General features: G+C 36.2%; 1 protein-coding gene across 1 annotated transcript in view; it reads left to right on the top strand.

The window, feature by feature from the left end:
- The window catches only part of USH2A (usherin), a 697677-nt gene that overhangs the window by 502211 nt on the left and 174592 nt on the right, over positions 1-20874 (top strand). Inside the window, exons 47-48 of the mRNA XM_029933401.1 lie at positions 7082-7280; positions 10635-10803. Coding sequence (XP_029789261.1) covers positions 7082-7280; positions 10635-10803 — 368 coding nt within the window. The remainder of the gene's footprint in view (positions 1-7081; positions 7281-10634; positions 10804-20874) is intronic.

The following is a 20874-nucleotide window of genomic DNA, read 5'->3' as shown; positions in this document are numbered from 1 at the left end:
TATTCTAAACTCCCTTCCTCCCCAATATGGACAACTGGAGATACATTTTAATTTGGACTGGAACTTTCTGTCAGAGTCTTTTTTTTTTAAGCAGGTCCTATATACCCAACATGGGGCTTAAACTCATGACCCCAACATCAAGAGTCACATGTTCTACCAAATGAGCCAGTCAGGGGCCCCTCTGTTAAGAGTCTCTAAAGGATACAGGAAGACCTCTTGAAAGAGATGATTTGAAGTATATTTACTACTGTCATACAGATCCAATCAGGTCTTATAATTCAGGGAATATTACTTTTAATGGCCAGTGAGTTTTCATTATCAGACACATTGTTTCATTAAAAGACCTTACAGAAGGGGTGCCTGTGTGGCCCAGTTGGTTAAGCATTTGACTTCCACTTAGGTAATGATCTCATAGTCTGTGGGTTCGAGCCCCACATCAGACTCTGTACTAACAGCTCAGGGCCTAGAGCCTGCTTCAGACTCTGTGTCTCCCTCTCTCTCTCTCTGCCCTTCCACCACTTGCTCTCTGTCTCTCTGTCTCTCTGAAAAATAAATAAACATTTAAAAATTCAATTATTAAAATAAGACTATAGAATATTGAGTTTATTTATTTTTTACGTTTATTTATTTATTTTGAGAGAGAGAAAAAGACAGAGAGTGCACTCATATGAGTGGGGGATGGGCAGAGAGAGGAAGAGAGAGAATCCCAAGCAGGTTTCATACTGTCAGCCCAGAGGCCGACACAGGGCTTGATCTCACAAAACTTGAGATCAGGAATCAGACCCTTAACCAACTGAGCCACCCAGGCTCTCCTCAAGTTTGTTAAGCCTCTACCATCAATACCTCCATTTACTCACCTCCCTCCCCTTCCCAAACTTCTTTAACTTCTCTACCTCTTGCAGCTTCCATAGAAGCCACTCAGTCACTGAAGTAGACTGTGTGCTTCTCAGCAAAATTCCCCTCTTCCTAATTCACTTTGGCCCTTACCTACCACATTGTCCCCTGCTCTCTGAGTACCCATTTTCTTCTTTTTTGGGGTCAATTCTAAATCCACTTATTAATTGTGAGACTGAACAGAAAGACTCTCCCTCTTCATCAGATAGTTCAAACATCTCAGTTTTAGACATTCTGATGTCTCAAAAATTGTTGGCCCTCTTTTTCCAAGTTCTAGTCTCATATATACATATAGTTGCCTATTGACTTCCTCTAGTGATATCCACTACCTCAAGCCTCAGTTGTGCATTCTTATCAAACTCATCATCTTTTCCAACACCCATTTTCACAAATGTACCACCACCTGCATATTATCACTGACATATATCTTTGAATTTTTTAATCCACTGGGTTTGTTAAATCTTCTTATATGTGTCTCTCTTCTTCATTTCCACTACCACCATCCTGGTTCATGTTTTCATCGTTTAAGTTTATGTAACCTGTTTCCCCAGGGGTCTTAATTCAGTGAGATACAAAGAAGTCTTCCCATTTTGCCCATTGCTTGCTGCCTTATACATAATCCTATGACTGTCCTCTCTTCAACTCTTGAAAGCCTCTCAAAACATATTTTTGAGATGGCTTTTGAACTATTTTTAGTTATGAGTCTCACTTTGGTAATTAAGATTTATGATCAAGTTTTAAAAAGTCCTTTCTGTCTCTACCAAATTATTAAGCTTGTGTCTGATTCAAAGATTCTACCATTTCACAGGCTCAGGCCTGATCACAGCTTATCTTTTCCCTTCTTCTTGCTCTTTCCCTCCTATCCCCCTTGATCCAGTGTGTCTCTTCCTAATGTTATTGTCCTGCTGCCATCACTGGGTGACCCTCAAAACCCTCTGCATGTCAGGTGACACTTTCCTGGAGAGTTGTGTTTCCCTTGCGAGGCCTCAAGAGGGTTTCCACCTAGCCAGTTTCCCTGGCAGGAGTGTTGCCCTCTATCGCTGATCTCTTGTGGTCCCAATAGAGTAGGGCAGGACTCTTCTTGCTTGAGTTTCCACTTCCTAGGAAGCTGCCATCATGAACAGTGTACCTTCAAGCTGGCTCAAGTCTACTCATCTTGCAAGGCATATACTGGCTCAGGCTAAGCTCCTTGATCCATGCCACATGGCATTCTTTATTTTACCTTTTTGTTGCAGCTACTTTGGACAATACCTAGACAGCAGGATTCTCTCATTGAGAGTCAAGTACATTTTCCTTGCTTATAGGACTATCAAGATCAATGTCAAGCTCTCCCCAAACTCCTTACTCTCCTCCAAGGACAGCAGCAGACTGAGTTTAGACATTTGTATATCTCAGTAAGTACCAAGCACGAGAAACAAGTGGTTCCAGTTTTTCTGCTTCCAGTTTCTGTAAGTGACATATTTGGAATGCCTTCCTCAGTCTAGGGTATGTTAGCGGGGGTTAGGAAGTGTATTTGATTCCACATTTCACTATGTAAATAAATCCTCTTACACTATTTGCCTCAAAAACTTCAGTCGGTTTCCAACGCATTCAAAACCAAATCCAGTTATTTCTGTGTTGTAAAAAATCCTATATCCTCAGCAAACACCCATCCCACTCTCCTGATACCCACAGGATCTCATTTCCTAACATTCTGTCCCTTGTGCAGTCCAATCCAGTCCAGTCCATGGTTGTCTCAGAACTTTTTCCCTCCACCTAGAAATCCCTCCAGGCTTGATGTCCATCTTCTTCCAAATTTCTGCATAGAAGAACCAGACCACCAATCTGACATATAGTATACTTATGTATTCTTTACTGTCCCTCTTCTCCCAGAAAACTGTAAGTTTTATGAAGTAAGGGGCTTTATCTGTCTTGTTCACTGATAAAGAACAGGGCTGGCATACAGGAGGTACTTAATAATTAATCACTAAATTTCCTACTTTCTCAAACTCTCCTAGACTTCTGTATATTTTTGGTTGTTTGGGGTTATGGGTCAACAATAAAGAGCCGCTTTATCCTTGGGGTTCAACAGAATCTTGCTATTTCCTTTAGAAGTGAAATACTTGCCATGTTGAAAAGTAGGAACTCATTATCTGTCATCCTCAGTTTGGGGCTGTAGTTCAAATTCCCATACAAGAGAGAAACCCCATTCAACAACAATCTTTTGCACTTGAGTTACTAATGTAGCTCACTGACCTTTCTTTCTAGGCCTGGTCTCTTCCACTCGAACATGTCAGGTTATTAATTCTAATGGGGCTTTGTAGTCTAGTAGTGACAACAGTGCACAGTCATGCTATTTCACTGTCATACTCAGACGGTATTTGAGGGACTCCACAACCTTTCTTCTTTTATTCAAATTTACCCTTCTCTTTTGCTGGATGTAGCTTATTCATTCATCAAGTTGGTCACATTACTCTTCCATACGCACCGAGGCTGATTCCCACCCCTTACTTATGCTTATGTTGATTTTCTTGCCCAGAATATTCCCATTCTCATTTATGAATTCAAGTCCACATCTATTTGTCCTATGATAGCCTCATTGTTTAGTCTAGAACATAGGACCTTTGTTTCTGTGTTTTTATAATATCTGTATCCCACCACATTTAAATGCATGACTTAAATTGCTATATAGCATTTACATGCTTTGTGTTTGCATGTTTTATATCCCCTGTTATTCAAGGACACAAGTTTTGTCTTTTGATTTTTTTACCTATTACAAGTTATGCTAAACATTCTAATAGATAATTAAATATTCAATGACTTGATTTGAGAGCTGAGAGTTAATATTTTCATCATACAACATTTATTTAGTCTTATATTAAAGGTTACCTGATCATTTATGATAGCCATAATCTGGAATACAATTGAAGAACTTGAGTGTTACATAAATAATTGACAAAAATGATCAAGTTGAATGGGAAAACAAAAAAAGATCTACATAAACATAATCAAAGAATCAAGAACTGTTTAATTTATAGAAATTTAGATTGATATCTTAAGGTATATGATGATTTTTTTTCCTTTGGTTCAAACAAGAACATTTTGACAAAATAGTAATAATATATTAGAATAAAATGTTAAAGAGTACCAGTGGGAACCCTAATTCTTCATAAAAATTATGTCTGACCTGTAACATTTTAATATACACCTGTATAAAGGCAGGTGATAAAGAAATGATTTTCCCACACTCCTTTCTATCCTCAGTATTATTTTCTACCTCTTGAAGTAAGAACTGAAAATGATGATCATTGTGGTGGTGGCCACAGTCGTATATAGTAGTAACAGAAGTAGAATAGTAAATCTGCTAACAATGTGACATAGTTAAAGGAAATAACTCCAACTGAAATATCTGAATACTCAATGAATCCATGTATCAAAATATGTGTAGATATAGTAGTTTTCATCAGAAACTTTATTAAGGTAGCTTAAATCAGAGTCCTTAGTGTTCTGGGAGTTAAATAAACTCTCATCATGACTTTATGAGCAAATCTACAAAATACTTCATCCAAGGATTCATTGTTGGTTTATTTTCCTGCATGAGCATGGAACCTTTACTCATCAATACCAAAAAAACTTCAGCTCATTTCCCCAATATTTTTCATTCTTTTCTGTGGTATAAGATGTTTCTTCTATTTTTGCTCTTAAACATCAAAGGAATGAGACCATGGGTCGGTTTCTAATGGTGCATGTCTCTCAGAGATGTCTTTCATTTGAAATCAGCAACCAAAAGGTTTTTCAGTGTCACTCTCCATGGTACTAATGAGAGGTGTAGAGGTGTAAAACGCGCTACTCTTTGATCATTTATCATCATGTATCTGACTCAGATCCTCTAAAGCAAAACTGTTCATGTTGTTGCAAAAATATAAGCAGTCTCACTTCACAGTTATGCTCTGCTAGAAAGAGAAGTTACGATGGTGTGGTGTTCTGCATGGTGTTTCCTAGACTTTAGTAGTTCACCAGCTTTTGTGGAACAGTCAGACCCTTGAATGTCACTTAAATATAGTCTTTCCTGTAGTTGATTATGCAGTGAATACAAAAAGGTATCTGGAAAATGTGGAATTAATTTTAAGAGTCGGACAAGGACCTTAGAATAATAATGGTGACTATAGAAGTCACCTATGAAACTGTTCTCTTGTAGGTGACATTAATTTCCTATCTACAGAGTCTTATTAGTGAATGTGTTATGTTTGTACTCCCAAGAAAATGAAATAATAATTTTCTTTTTTTTTTTTTTGCAGTCTATTAAAATGTCAAGGTTTATCTTGACTGCTGCTTTTTAATGTAAATGTTTGGGCTTAATTGAATTCCTAATATATGATGTCACTTGGAATTCTGATAGGGTCCAGTAATTTTGCCTGTAAAGATATATTTCTTCTTAAAATGAAAGGTATAACAAAAATACCATTTAGCACAATGGCAGAAAAGTAGTCACACGAATTATTGTTGGATTTTTTATGTAAGAGCTTTAAAGTATAGAGACTAAGTTTTCCTCCGAAGTACCTACTAGAATGTTTTCTATGTAAAAATACCCTATAACTATTTGTCATTTGGTTAATTGTTATAGTTGGAAATTCTAGAATTATAAAAATAGTATTAATCTTGCATGTCAGAGTTCTACTCCTTTTTTGAAAACAATGAGAATAAAAATAATCATTATTTTTCATTACCTAGTATTTTGCAAATAGTAGGCTTCCCTTGCCATGCTAAATTGCAAGAATATGTCATCTCCAAGTCTCTGGGGCTTTATTAAAAACTTTAACTATTCTGCTTATAGAGCTTATTTAAAAAATGCTAAAGATAGTACGGCTGTGCCATTTAGGCTGTATCATTCTGGCAAGTAGTCCTCGGTGCAGAATTAAAGTTCTATAGCATTAACCTGAGAGTAAGTCATTTTATTCAGGGTTGATTTCCTACTGGAAAGCTTGATGTTCTGATTTCATTCATTTCAACAAATGAAATATTAATAGATCATTGAAAGTGCAATAAAGTCTTAGACAGATATTACGCCCTCCTTGTATACGTGCCCCTCCCTGAAAAGTATACTCTTACTTAGAATGAAATTGTTGCTCAATTTTTAAAGAATCACACATCTCCTAGAATATTACAATGGAAAGATATTTGTTATGGGAACTTCCAATTCCTATATTTCTTATTATAAAGCATGTCTGTCTATGATATTTGAAGAATTACTAGAGAAACAAATCTGTTTACAGGAGTCAAAAATTAAGGCTTATCAAAGTAAAGTATATTGAGAGGAATGTTATCATTTATCACTTCATAAAATTTATGAATTGTATTTATAAATAAATTTATCAATTATTTTAGTAGTTGATAAGTTTATCTGTTGATAGGATTTTATCAATATGGGCAGTTATTTTGGCTACAAGTAACAAAACACCCAACAACAGAGGTCTAAGTAAATAGTTGTAGAGATTGTACATTGTTGCTGGCATCGGTTCAGCTTATCCAAATAACATGGTGGCCTCTGTGATTCTTTTGATCTTTCTCAAGTGGCTGGAAGATGATTACTGGAGTCCCAGACACCGTGTTTAGCAGGAAGGAATACAAAGGGGCAAAGTGGTGACTGTGGCAAAAAGCTGAAATTGCCTAGGAACCTTCTGAGGCTCTCACTGTGGTTTTCTAGCTGCATATCTTTGGGCAGCTCTGTGACATATCACTCGTCTGGACTGGGAAAGGAAGGCAAAGGAGAAGGTGATTTCAAGTAGAGATTAGGCCTGCCATCTATTCTAATTTCCACCCTACTTACCGAAGTCATATTACTTGTGTCCTGGTTTTACTTATGAAACCGAAATTTTCTGTGGATTTTCCTGATTAGCCAAAACAACAGTACTTTCTTTTTGTCTTGGAAATTTAATAAAGTAGATCACTGGACTCTTGCCATGTGTAATCCTCCCAAATGCGTGCATAGTTTTCACTGATTCTCCACAAACATATTATCTGCTAGTAACATATATGAGCATCTTATATATTAGTATATCTCTTTTTTGGCTTCAGCTTTTTAATTAAGAAGTTGTTGACAAAATGGACCTTTTGACCAATCTGGAAGATTAATTGAAAGTACATGAAGCTGATGCAGCAATGTTAAATGTTGTCTTTTCAGATGTATTGATTATTCTATCCATTGCAGATCCCTTCAAGTCGATTGGATGTCTCCAGGGAAGCCAAATGGCATCATTCTCGGATATGATCTCTTACGTAAAACATGGCATTCGTGCCGGAAAACCCAGAAGTTAATGAAGGACCACAGTACTGAGTTCTGCAAGGCAGTGAAGTGTCAAAAACCTAAAACTATCTGTGGACACAAGTGCTATTCTCCTGAAGCTAAGGTATATTTTTTCAAATGAGTCACTGAAATATGATTTTCTCACTAAACACTCCAGGAGAAATCACTTGCTTTTTAAAACACGGTTTGTCACAATCAATTTTTCCACTAGTCTATCATGAAGACCCCATGGAAAAGAAAGGATGCTTATAAAAACCCCATCACCCTCATGAGCATTCTCATTTTTTATCATCCTCACAGGAAATATTAGTTTATTGAAATGGTAAGGACCTCCTGACTTTGTGTTTGATTGAATGACTTGAATTTTCTTCACAACAAATCCATTCAGCTACAAGTGGGTTTGTTTACATGACACTGATGAGTAACTGTGAGCAGGACCTTCCGTGGTTTGTCAGAAATATTTTAAAATTATGGCCATTTGCAGATTAATGTTCATATTAGTTGCCGTTTAGAAATCAGATCAATAATACAGCCAGACAGAGGAGTTTGGAAATGGGTTTTATTGACAAACGAGGCAGAAAATCCTTCGTTTGAAGGTAGGATTTCATATAATGAAATAACGTTCCTATTTGTCAACAACATCACACATTTAATGACTAAAGCTGTTGCTAAATTCAAAAGATTCACTGCAGAAAGACACAGTAATTAAGAAAGTGAGTTGTTGAAGCAATATGGATCAAAATACAAATGATTACAGCTGACACTGCCAGGCAGTAGTCATCTAAGAAATGTTATAAAACTAACAGTTGCTAACCACCCTTTTTTTACATTTAGGCTCTAGAACTGTCATTATGACTTGGTTTTACATTGCTTTAGGCCATTCAATATGCACTATCTGATAAACATACTTTCATAAAATAAAATAAAATTTACTATTTCTGAAGGGAAAATTGCTGGAATAAATTTGTCCATTAAAAATGTTCTCTAGGAAAAAGAAATCTTTGATGCCTTAAGCAAAGGCTTATTATTTTAAGGATTAAGGACACACAAAGATATTTACAGTAAAAGAAAAAAGGAAGTTAATTAAAATCTCAAGAGAAAGCAATTGTAAATTTCTGCTTGGAGTTCACTATGAATATGTATTTCTTGAGTGAGAGGTTGGAGAGAGATAGATAAAAGACTGAGAATTTTTTTTGGCTAAATCACTGTAAGTACCAGAGAACTTGAAATACATATACACTTTACCATGTATTCAAATCCCAGTGAACATTAGACCCGGAGGGGTTGTTAACACACAGACAGCAGGGGCGTCTGGGTGGCTCAGTGGTTAAGCATCCGTCTTCGGCTCAGATCATGATCTCACGGTTTGTGGGTTCCAGTCCCGCATTGGGCTCTCTGCTGACAGCTAGCTCAGAGCCTGGAGCCTGCTTCCGGTTCTGTAAATCCCTCTCTCCCTCACCTTCCCCTGCTCACACTCTCTCTTTCTGTCTCTCAAAAATAAATAAAAATCATTTTAAAAAATTAAAAAACACACACACACAGCATGTCCCAGCTTCAGAAATTCTGATTCAGTAAATCTTGGACAGGGCATAAAAATTTTATTTCTAACATGGCCCAAGATCATACTCTCGTAGCCATACTAAACCAACCAGGATCTGTTCCAGGAGCCATATTTTGAGAATCACTAGATTACACACTTGCTTTGGGAAACCATAGGATGAGCAAAAGGCTCTTCACATATTAGGTACACATTTATCAGCTCAAGTTAATAAAATTTTCATATAGGTTTCCTGAGACAGATAACTTGAAGACTGAATTAGAAGATCAAGAAATATTCTGTTTGTGTGGAGACCTCCCAAGAGAAACAATTGCTTAAAATTTCAGTATTGGGAGCCACCAATGACCTAAAACCAAAGGGAGTTAGAAAAAGGGCACGAATTTCTTGTGTCTGCAGGAGCTTGAGAATGGCAATGGAATTGAAAGGGCCAGTTCTAAAGGGCCATCGTTTAATCGACATTTCAGTGAAAGCTTCAAGAAAATACAAGAAAATGGAAAGTGCTAGAGAAGCTTGCTGAAAGAAAAGGCTAAATATGTGTAAGTATCTCGAAATGCACTCTATGTGAATTGGACTTTAACAAATGCTTTGAGACCATATGACAAAGGACAAGAGTTTAGACCCCTGACGTAAAACAAGAGGAAAGCATGTGTTGTTTTACGCTGAAAGCAGAAATGACCAGCATCCTTAAATCTCAAAGAAACACATAACAGTTTTTTGCTTAAGACTTAAAAATGGGGCATAATTTCAAAATTTACCTTTCACACAGGGTATGGCATCAAAAAGAAGAATCGCCCGGTTTATCTTTGGCATTAGACTCCTTTTGGATGCTCATTGCTAATAACTAAATACAGAAAAGGAAATTCACTATAGTTGGTTTAGTATGGCTACCTGAGAACTGCAGGGGTAGACTGACTTTTAAGAGCCCTGCTTCTTTATTCTTTAATGGTTTTTGAAAAACGAATGAAGTCCTAAGCTAATGGCCCTTATGAAGACTTAGAGAGTCCGCATTCTACTGCCACATATTGAGCTTGAATCAGATGTGGGTGCAAGCTAAAAATAGCAATGTGCAAAATGGAAAAAGAGAAACACCTCTTAAATAGTGGTTGATGTTGCCTACTACAGGAAGCTTCTAGCTCATAAATGTGACTTATGCCATGTGTAGGTTCTGAGGCTACATTTCAGCAACTATTTAGCATTTGATTTGTTATATATACAGAGTGTCAGTCTCTCAGACCTCAAGTGAGCATGCAAATAATTATTTGATTGTTCAAGCACATAATTTCTTCTACAGCTCCTGGAACAAAACAACAACACATTGTCGAAAGGGCTTTTCAAATTTAATTTCCATATAAATCTTTTTTTTAATGTAGTGGCATATCACACGCACACACACACACACACACACATGCATGTTAGACTGTTGAGACTGCTTTGTCTAAAGATTGGGTTCATAAATAAGTGATCATATGAATTATAAGAAAAATGCTACTTATTAAAAGAAAAAGATCAGTGAGAGACAGGTTTCCATAAATGTGTTTTCAAATTAAACAGTCATTAAAATAAAAACGTATATATGAAGGTAACCGTTCATTTACAATTCTAAATCTTCTTTACATTGGGAGCACTGACATTGAAAAGATAATTCATATTTGTAGAATGTTTTAATAGAGCACAAAGCATGATTAAAGTCTTAAAAAGATACATGGTATCAAATAGCATCTATAGAATTTAAATGATGCTGGGGAAATGCATTTTTCAAACTTTTGAATTTTTATCAATACTACACTGCATTTGGTCTCAGGTCAAGGCCTCTTAGAACATAACTGTATCACATGAAATATGATGGTATAGTACTTCTAATTACACTGCTATTTCTTTAACCCCAATTCCCAACTTCAGGTTTGTTGTAATGGAGTTCTCCATGACCCCCAGCCTGGGCACCACTGTTGCGAAGAGAAGTATATCCCGTTCATTTTGAATTCAACTGGGGTTTGTTGTGGTGGCCGAATACGAGAAGCTCAACCAAATCACCACTGCTGCTCTGGGTATTATGTCAGAATTCTACCAGGTGAGAATCATTCACAGGTGTGCTCAGTGTCCGGGAGCAAGAATTCCTGTCCTCTTCAGTGTCCTTCTGGTTGCATTAAAATCAAATTGACATGAGGCAGAATAACAGGAGAAAATCATACTTAATACCGTATATATGAGGAATCCACACAGACGTGGAAATTCCAAAGGGAGTCAGGCAAAATGGAGTATACATGTCATTCTGAATTAAGGGGAAGGGTGGAGGGCTCTGGAATGCGCTTCACAGAGCAGTCAGAGGAAGAGCAGATGTTTGGTAATTAGATGTTTGCCCTACCATATAGATGGGTCACTCAGATGAAATTTATCTCTGCTAATAACCCTTTTTCTGGGAAAGACCCCCAATTTAGATTATTGTATGTAGTTAAGGGAGGGACAAAAGTTTCTCTTCAGCCCATACAGTCTCAATTGCCTTCAACTCAAAATGATCTTCATGCCAGAGTTGCTCATTTTGGGGCGGCTGCCCTCAGCCCCTACATCAGTAATCTGGGAACCTGAAAAAGCCAACACATGACTCATGCCAGCCAACTACTTCAAGCACCTACTCAACAAAAATTCAATGACTAACACATAGCCAATTGCCTGCTTTAAATATAATTTCTTCTTTCAGTGTTGTTGAAATCTAAGCAAGCCTAAGTACAAAAAAGAGGGGGAATACAAGGGACTTAGGGTATCTTCTACATGAAGAAATATATCCAGACCTGGATAACTCCCTTTATTTTGTGACTTTATTTCAATCACATGGCTGAATATTTTCACCATAAATTCTGTGAATTTCTAAATGTTCTACTGCATGAAGCCCTTCTTCACCGAAGAGCTGTAGGACACACTTCAGTGTGTCTTTCCAAAATCCATGCTCTACTCTACCTACTCTTTTTGGGCAGGGGGGAGGGGAGAGGCTGAAAGTCTGTTATTTACTTTATTACTTTTATTTCCAAGTTTTTAGTTAAATACCAGTTAGTTAACATTCATTACATACAGTACCCAGTGCTCAAAACAAAAAGTGTCCTCCTAAATACCCATCACCTACTTAACGCATCCCCACCCACCTCCTCTCCAGCAACCCTCAGTTTGTTCTCTCTAGTTAAGAGCCACTGCACACTGATGTTTATAGCAGCAGCATCAACAATAGTCAAATTATGGAAAGAGACCAAATGTCCATTGACTGATGAATACATAAAGAAGATGTGGTATATACTACGGAATATTACTCAGCCATAAAAAGGAATGAGATCTTGCCATTTGCAACAACATGGATAAAGCTAGAGAGTATTATGCTAACTGAAATAAGTCAGAGAAAGACACATACCATCTCATTTCACTCATATGTGGAATCAAATAAATAAAACAAATGAATATGGGGAGGAAAAAAAGAGAGGCAAAATACTTATCATACATAGCCAACATATGTTAATATGCATTAACATAGTTTTTAAAATGACTATTCCAGACTTCTAACTATCTTTATTATCATCATTGGCAGTTACTATTTATCCTGGAAAAGCCATTGACAATACAGATTTTTTTTTTCCTACCACCTAAGTTTAATATCCTATGTCTTCAGAAGCACAGAAAATGGATATGAGGCAAAGAGAAGAAAACTAAATATTCAGATGCCCAGGAAAAGCTAAACACTTGGAGATACCTAGTTTAACATGAAATTTATACCAAATGTCTCGTTAATTCAGATATTGTTCAGTGTACCTTGTGTTTGGCATAAATACATTTATTTGGTGCAAGTAAAATGAGAAATTGTCTTATCCAGTAACTCTTTTGCAAAACACTGAAGGAAAAAGGGAACTAAATAGTATGCAAGCTTATTCAGGGTAGAGAATCTCTATTCTTCTTAATTTTTCCTTAATATTAATAGAAACATCTATCTTTACAGCCTTACTGTTATATCTTATTCTCTTGCAAAAATACTTTCATAATTGAATAACTCTTAATCAACTAGATCTTCCAAGTAACAAAACACAATGGTGATGAAAACAATAATTTTGTAGAAAAGGGTTGACTTCTTTATACTGGAAATCATAGCATTAGCAACTAATCAAACTCTGCCAAATGCTTTACACTCTCAAAATAGTTTACACTTGGGGAGTTTTCAACTACATTTCCTATCTTCCCTCCTAGGCAAAAAGTTGCCCTAAAAATATAATTAAATAGGTGAGATGTTGTTTCCTTCCTTCCTGTTGTTCAGACCAACGGATCATACCAGGCTTTTCTCTAATTCTAGCAGAGAGTTAGATAATGATGTTTTTATTTCTAAGTCACATTAAAATCTTTGATGTTATGATTTGCAATTAACTGTTTAAACTCTGAGAAATTCTATCCCTTTGAATTGATGAAAAATAATTGGTTGCAGCCATCACAGCTATTAACTCTTAGGAAATTTGCCTGTCCCCTCTCTTAGTCCTAACAATGTGTCAGATTTCAAACTAATAAAACGATGTACTTTAAAAAAAATAAAATAAAATTTAACTTTTTTTCCTAAAAATGAACAAAGCCATGGAAGCCCAAAGTCATTCATTGGACTTTTACAAAACTTTTTAATAAGTAACTTTTGAAACAAGAGATTTAAATTTTTTTATGTTTAATTTTGAGAGAGACACAGAGATAAGCAGGTGAGGGACAGAGAGAGAAGGTGACACAGACCCTGAAGCAGGCTTCAGGCTCCAAGCTGTCAGCACAGAGCCCAAATCAGGGCTCAAACCCACAAACTGTGAGATCATAACCCAAACCAAAGTTGGACGTGCAACCGACTGAGCCACCCAGGCTCCCCTTGAAACAAGAGTTGTTAAGACCTTCATGATCTGTATAAGACATGTGGATATGCCACATGCTCGCTCAAACCTCAGACATTTTAATATCTTCCAAACTGTTGAGCATGGTTCATTTTTAATTAGTTCATTTTTAACAGTCTTAGAATGCCTATGATGTCAAGGAAAAAAAAATGTAATCTCATGGGATAATCAAAGAGAGTGTTTTGCTACAATCATTAATCTCAATATACCCAAATGAAGAGATTTTATTGTAACCTCTATGCTCAGCCAATGGTCTTTGTTAACTACTTTAACACTGTTTACATCAAGAAAGAAAGCATAGTGACCCCAAGCCGTCTTGTATCTAAATGCAATTAAAATTCAATCAGTACTCTGTCAGTTCAAGGCTAAGATGGGTATAGACATTTTGATATTTATAGATAAGTCTGAAATATTGGTTAATAATATTTACTTCATTTTTTCTCACAACTTTCCTTCACAGCACCCACAACAAAGCGTGGCAGAGGAAAGAATGCTTATTCCACTCCTCTTTTTTTAATGAATATGCTAATGACCTCAAGCTAAATGTTAATGTGGGTCATTCTTTGATAAGAATAACAATTAACTGTTAAGACTGCATGGTAGCTTTTAGAGAGAAAACATTTTCCAGCCTGTCGTGAAATAGATTCATTTTGAGAGGTTAATGAGAAGGTGACTGATCCTTGTATCTTATGTCTAATAGACCTTTTCTGAGGGGAAAGACTCAGTTTTGTTTCTCATTGATATAATCCACATCTCTTTTTATAAAATCTTTTCTTCTGTCGGTAACGGAGTAAGATTCGGAGGGATTTGAGGAAATGTGGCTAAAATATCTAAACCACTTAATATTTGTTATCCTGAAACTGGCTTTAAAAAATGTTAGTGTCCCCCAATATTGATAGACAGAGAGATAGATATGATAGATGTGGACACTATTTTTCTTCTAAGCCCAGGATTGTCCTATGTGACATTTAATTAACTGGTGCTACCCCTAGTTCATGTGGCCCATTATGTTAAAAAAAGAAGTTTGTCAAGAAGAGACTACTCTCTGCTAAAGAGATGAAGAAATAAGGCAACCACATTTGAGACCAAGTTTGAAAGTCCTCTTACTGAGAGGAATGTAACAAGGCTAGTACTTCACTGTTCACAGTAAGCTAATTCCTCCTTCATTAGCCTCGAGTAGATTCATCATGAAAAATTTAGAATTTTCTTCTGCTTATAAATACCATGTTACAGGATCCTTTCAAAGACTGTCAACTAAACCAAGTGCCCCTTGCATTCTAGGAATTCATATTTTGAATTATGCCTGATTAAACGGATTATACCTTGGCCCACTCTTCCAGAGAAATGAAAACTTATGTTTACATAAAGACCTGCTCACAAATGTTTATAGCAGCTCTACTCATAATTGCCAGAAACAGCTCAGATGTCCCTCAGTGGGTAATGGACAAATGGTGGTATATCCACATGAAGACCACCCAGCAATCAAAAGGAGCAAACTAGTAATAAATACCTAAAAGATACAATGATGAGTGAAAGAAGTCAATCTCAAAAAGCTACTTTCTGTATGAGTCCATTCATATGACCCACCCAAAGGAACAATTTCTAATGAAGGAGAGCAAATCAGTGGTTGCCAAGGATGATGGGTGGAAAAAGAGTGTGACTGTGAAAGAATAGTGTGGAGTTTTGGGGGGAGTTGAAGTTTATTTGTATCCTAATTGTGTTTCTGTGTTAAAATTCATAGAGCTATGTGTCCCCAACAAAGGTCAATTTTAAATGTATGATTTTTTAAATTAAAAAAAGTTTAAGTAGTATGCCTTAGAATTCTATTTCCATTTTATAAATAGGAAAAGTAGGACATAGAAACAAGACCAAGTCACCCAATTAGTCAAGGTTGAAATTTGCATGATTAAAAATTAGATTGAGGGGTGTCGAGGTGGCTCAGTCAGTTAAGTATTGGACTTCGTATCAGATCATGATCTCACAGTTTGTGGGTTCAAGCCCTGCATCAGGCTCTGTCAGCACAGAGTCTGGAGCCTGCTTTGGATTCTGTGTCTCCCTCTCTCTCTGCCCATCCCCAGCTCATGCTCTGTCTCCCTCTCTCCTTCAAAAATAAATAGACATTAAGATAATTTGTTTAATTAGATTGAGCCATTAGAGATACTGCATTATATAATAATGTGATGACTTCATACATGTAATTTGACATATTATTCTGGTATATTGGTAGAACAGAAATAAAAATATTTACCTCTATTAAAATTACATTGAAAATTTCTATTAAAAGAAAGAAAATAAAAATATCCTAGTCAGAGACTAGACTCTTTATTTCAGGGAATATTATATATGATCATAGTTTAATGATGGAACAAAATTCTGTATAAAGTTTTGCTGGTTTGATGCTAAGTAGATAAGAATGATGGGCTTTGGAGTCAAATTGCCATCTCATTTGTTTTATGTTTTAGTTATTTGACCTTCACTAAGTTACTTAAACTAACTAATATTACTGGGAGTCCAATGTCTCTGATATGCACTGAGCTCCTGAATTGGAACCCCCAAAGCTTTCATGTGCAAAGAGAAGGAAAGGTTTGTAGCAACTGGGGAGCATAAGACTAAATGGAGTGAACAGGAATCCTACAGGTGACAGAAGATAGTCTCTTAGGAATTATTCTAGAACAAAGACTCGAGTGTGTCCACCTTCATCACATCCTATTACAGGGTAGCCAGTTCATAAAAGCTAGGAATCAAATGTCTAATGGACATTGAGATCCTATGAGACCACAGGTCCTCATTGATTCTTGTTGATTCTAAGAAACCAAGAAATCCTTTATCTAAGCTGACTTTTAGCAATTGACTGGGGAAATCACAAATAGCTTCCACCCTTTAAAGAGAAAAAAACTTTCCATTTCTCATGACACTACAGTCTAAACTCTGGACCCTAGAAAATATGCTTTGTTCTGAAAAAACTGATGGTTGGAACCTGAGCCCTTTGTGTGCTACTACTGTCAACATACAGAGAATTGACTTGTCAAGCTTTCTGAGGAACATAACAGAAGATCAGCCAATCATTGTCTAAGAGTGGAGTTTTAAAGAGGAAATCCAGTGTCTTCAGTAAGTTAGTTTCCCAGGGCTACTATAACAAATTACCAGACACTTAGTGGCTTAAACCAATACAGTTTTATATTTCTGACATTTCTCAAGGTCAGAAGTTCCAAATGGGTTTTACTGGGCTAAAATCAATGTGTCAACCAGGCTTCCTTCCCTTCTAAAGGAGAGAATCCTTCCCCTTACCTTTTTCACCTTCCGGAGGCTGCCCACATTCCTTGCCTAGTGGCCTCTTTCCATCTTCCAGGCTCACTGTGGCCATTCAAACCTTCCTAACAGCATTACCAACTTAAATCCATCTACTATTTTAATCCCCTTTGCCATATAACATAACACAGTCACAGATTCCAGAGATTAGTACATGGGCATCTTTGGGAGGTCATATTCTGCTTACCACACTAAGGCTAGGGTTAAATAATTGTGAGAATTAAAGTGGCATTTCTAAAAAATGAGACATAGCTATCCTGAGTGAATTTAAAAAGGTACTGTGAGTCTGAGTGCAAGGGTAAATGGAAAACTGCTGAGAATAGTTCTATTACTCTAAATAAGCAGCTGTCTCAGAGATTTAAGAGAGGATGGTATGAGGTTGGGAACCACAGGAAGTGAGGAGGCACAATCTTGTGAATGACCCTTAAACCTTAGACAAAATGGTATAAAGTCATTTATCTTTTTGATGGAACAAATAGGATATTATAAGAGTTACTGTAGGGAATAACCAGGCTTTTCTGAAGGTATGTGGATACAAGGGACCTGATTTTCTTCAATAGCAATTTTTAGTAGATTTTTAGCCAGTTTTAAGAAAGACTTAGCCAGATTTATAAAGATCTTTAAGGGTTTAGCCTCCTCTATGAATCCCATATCTAAATTCTCCTTGCCCCAGAGACTCTTGAAGACAGATTCAGGGTCTGAAACATAGATCATGAAGGCATCAGGTATTAGATAATCAGTCTGTGCCATCATCAAATTATAGGCTGGGGTTTCTTCTGGGAGTTCCAGAAAGAGGTTTCTCGTTCCACATTTAATACTGTCATCCCATTTACAAAGTGGATCTCTTTCCATTAGATGCACCAGAGTAGAATTACTAAGTAACAGAAAAGTGTGTTGATTACAAAGAAGACAAAGACAAAGACAGAGTCTGAAAGGTATTTGAAATTCTTACCTCTTATTCCTAGGCAGGAACGATAGAAACATAGTAGATGGGGAGTCTGGGTGGCTCAGTCAGTTAAGTGTGTGACTTCGGCTCAGGTCATGATCTCGTGGTCTTTGGGTTCAAACCCTACATTGGGCTCTGTGCTGACAGCTTAGAGCCTGGTGCCTGCTTCAGATTCTGCATCTCCCTCTGTCTCTGCTCCTCCCCTGCTCGCTTGCTCGCTCGTGCTCTCTCTCTCTCTCAAAAATAAGTAAATATTTTAAAAATGTATAATAAAAAAGAAACATGGTAGAATGCATGGAAGATAAGGTAGCCCCAATGTCAGTTACATAGGAAAACGTCTATTTCTATAACTGCGTGAAAAGTTCTCTTTCTTGTGTTAAAGGCAGTTCTGAATTGATCAGAGCAGCCCCTTTCACAGACAGCACTTGTTTTATCAATGTCTGTCTTCTTACTTTTGGATTCTATCTTTCTAGCTAAAGTAGAGCAAATGTTCTTCCAATGGCCCTTTTCCTTATAATAATGACAGTTGACTTTGTGTCGAATACAGATAGATTTCTCCTTGTTTTAGGCTTTATCTAATTGCTGGGTCTGAAAAGCTATTAATCTGAACTTTTTTTTTCCTTTTTTTTTTTCTTCCTGAGCTAAAGTATCTTCCAAGTGCTCTGCAAGTTCTTAGGATTAAGAGAAGGCACAGTCTACTATCCTATCTTCTGTTTCCTCAGAAATTATGAAGTCTTGACTTCAATTGAAGCCAGGGTATTCCTGGTGGTAGCTAACTCATTTGTTGAAACCAGGCATGAACCTGTGTTTCCCCTGTGTATGGAACTGCACTTTTTATTGTGCAAAAGTAGACATAAGAAAATTGATCATTTTAACAATTTTTAGGCACCCAGTTCAGTAGGACTGAATTCATTTGCATGGTTGCACAATCAGGACCACTACTGTCTCTAGACCATTTTTACCTTCCCAAACTGAAACTCTGTACCCACTGAACATTCACTACCCATTGTTCTTTAGCCCCAGTGTCTGACAACAATCATTCTATTTTCCATCTTTATGACTTTGACTACTCTAGGTATCTCATATAGGTAAAATCATATAATATTTGCCATTTTGTGATTGGTTTCTATCAGTTACTATAATATTTCCGAAGTTCATCTATGTTGTAGCATATGTCAGAATTGGCGTTGCTTTCCAAACTGAATAATATTCCATAGTATGTATCTACCACATTTTGTTTATCTATTCACTTGTTGATGAATATTTGGGTTTTTTCCATTTTATGGCTATTGTGAATCATACTACTATGAACATTGGTGTACAAATATCTGTTTGAGTCCCTGCTTTCCTTTTTTTTTTTTTCTTTTTCTTTTTAGCTTTATACCCACAAGTGGAATTTCTGGATCATTTGGAAACTTGATACTGCTACTTTTTTTTTGTTCTCTTGTACTTCATATCCAAAAGCTATTGCAAATACAATGTCATGAAGTTTCCCCCTATGTGTCTTCTAAGGATTTTATAGTTTAAGCTTTTATATTTAAGCCTTTGATCCACACTGAGTTGATGTTTGCATATGGTATATGTATGTATAAGGTGAAGGTTCAACTTTATTTCTTTTGTATGTGAATATTTACTTTTCCCAGCACTATTTCTTGGAAAGATAGTCCTTTCCACATTAAATGGTCTTGGCAACCTTGTTGAAAATTATTTGGTCATTTTTGTAGTTTTATCTCTGGGCTCTCTATTCTACTCCGGTCTATATGTCTATCTTTATACCATGACCACACTGTTTTGATTACTAACTATATCTTCATAATATTGATTGTATCTTTGTAGTAACTTTTGAAATCAGGAAATATGAGACCTTCCAACTCTGTTCTTTTTCATGATTGTTTTGGATATTTGGGATCCCTTGGGATTCCATTGCAATTTGAGGATAGATTTTCTACTTCTGCAAAAAATATTTCTTGGATTTAGATAAAGATTGCATTGATTCTATAGATCATTTTGGGAAGTACTGATGTCTTAACAATATTGTCTTCTGATCCATGAAGATGGGATGTCCTATTTATTTATGTTTTCTTTAAATTTTTTCATCAATGTTTTGTAGTTTCCAGTATGCAAGTCTTCCCTCCTTGATTAAGCTTATTATTAAGTGTTTTTTATACTATTGTAAGTGGAATTGCTTTTTTTTTAAATTTTTCCTTTTCAGATTGTTCATTCTTAGTGTATAGAAACATAACTAATTTTTACATATTGGTTTTATATTCTGCAACTTTGCCTAATTCTCTAATTAGTTTTAACAGATTTTTGGTGGAATCTTTAGGGTTTTCTACATATGAAATTATATTGCCTGTAAGTAGAGATAATTTTGCTTCCTCCTTTTTAATTGTGATGTCCTTTATTTCTTTTTCTTAACTAATGGCTCTGGCTATATATTTCAATATCATGCTGAATAGAAGTGGAAAAAAGCTGGCAGCCTCATCTTCTTTCTGATCTTAGAAGAAAAGCTTTCACTATTGATTTTAACATTAGTTTTAGAGTTTTCATACATGCTCTTTCTTATGTTGAGGTAGTTACCGTCTATTCCTAGCTGGTTGAATGCTTTTATAATAGAATGATGTCGAATTTTGCCAAATGCTTTTTCTACATCATTTGAAATGATCAGGTGCTTTTCTTTCTCCATTCTGTTAATATGGTGTGTCACATTGATTGACTTTCATATGTTGAATCATCTTTTCATGCTTTTCAGGAATAAATCCCATTGGACATGTGGTATAATCACTTAAATGTATTCTTGAATTTAGTTTACTAGCATTTTGTTGAGAGTTTTTATATCAATTTTTATAAGGAATATTGGTCTTTAGTTTTGTTTTGTTTTTCCTTGAAGCATCTGTCTGGTTTTGGTATCAGGGTACACCTGGTCACATAAATTTTGTTAAAAAGTATTCCTCTCCAGTTTTTTAGAAAAGTTTGAGAAATATTCGCATTTTTA

The sequence above is a fragment of the Suricata suricatta genome, chromosome 3 (assembly GCF_006229205.1).
Source record: "Suricata suricatta isolate VVHF042 chromosome 3, meerkat_22Aug2017_6uvM2_HiC, whole genome shotgun sequence".
Lineage (NCBI taxonomy): Eukaryota > Metazoa > Chordata > Mammalia > Carnivora > Herpestidae > Suricata > Suricata suricatta.
The sequence above is the reverse complement of the archived record's forward strand: the minus strand, read 5'-3'. Positions and strand labels throughout refer to the sequence as shown.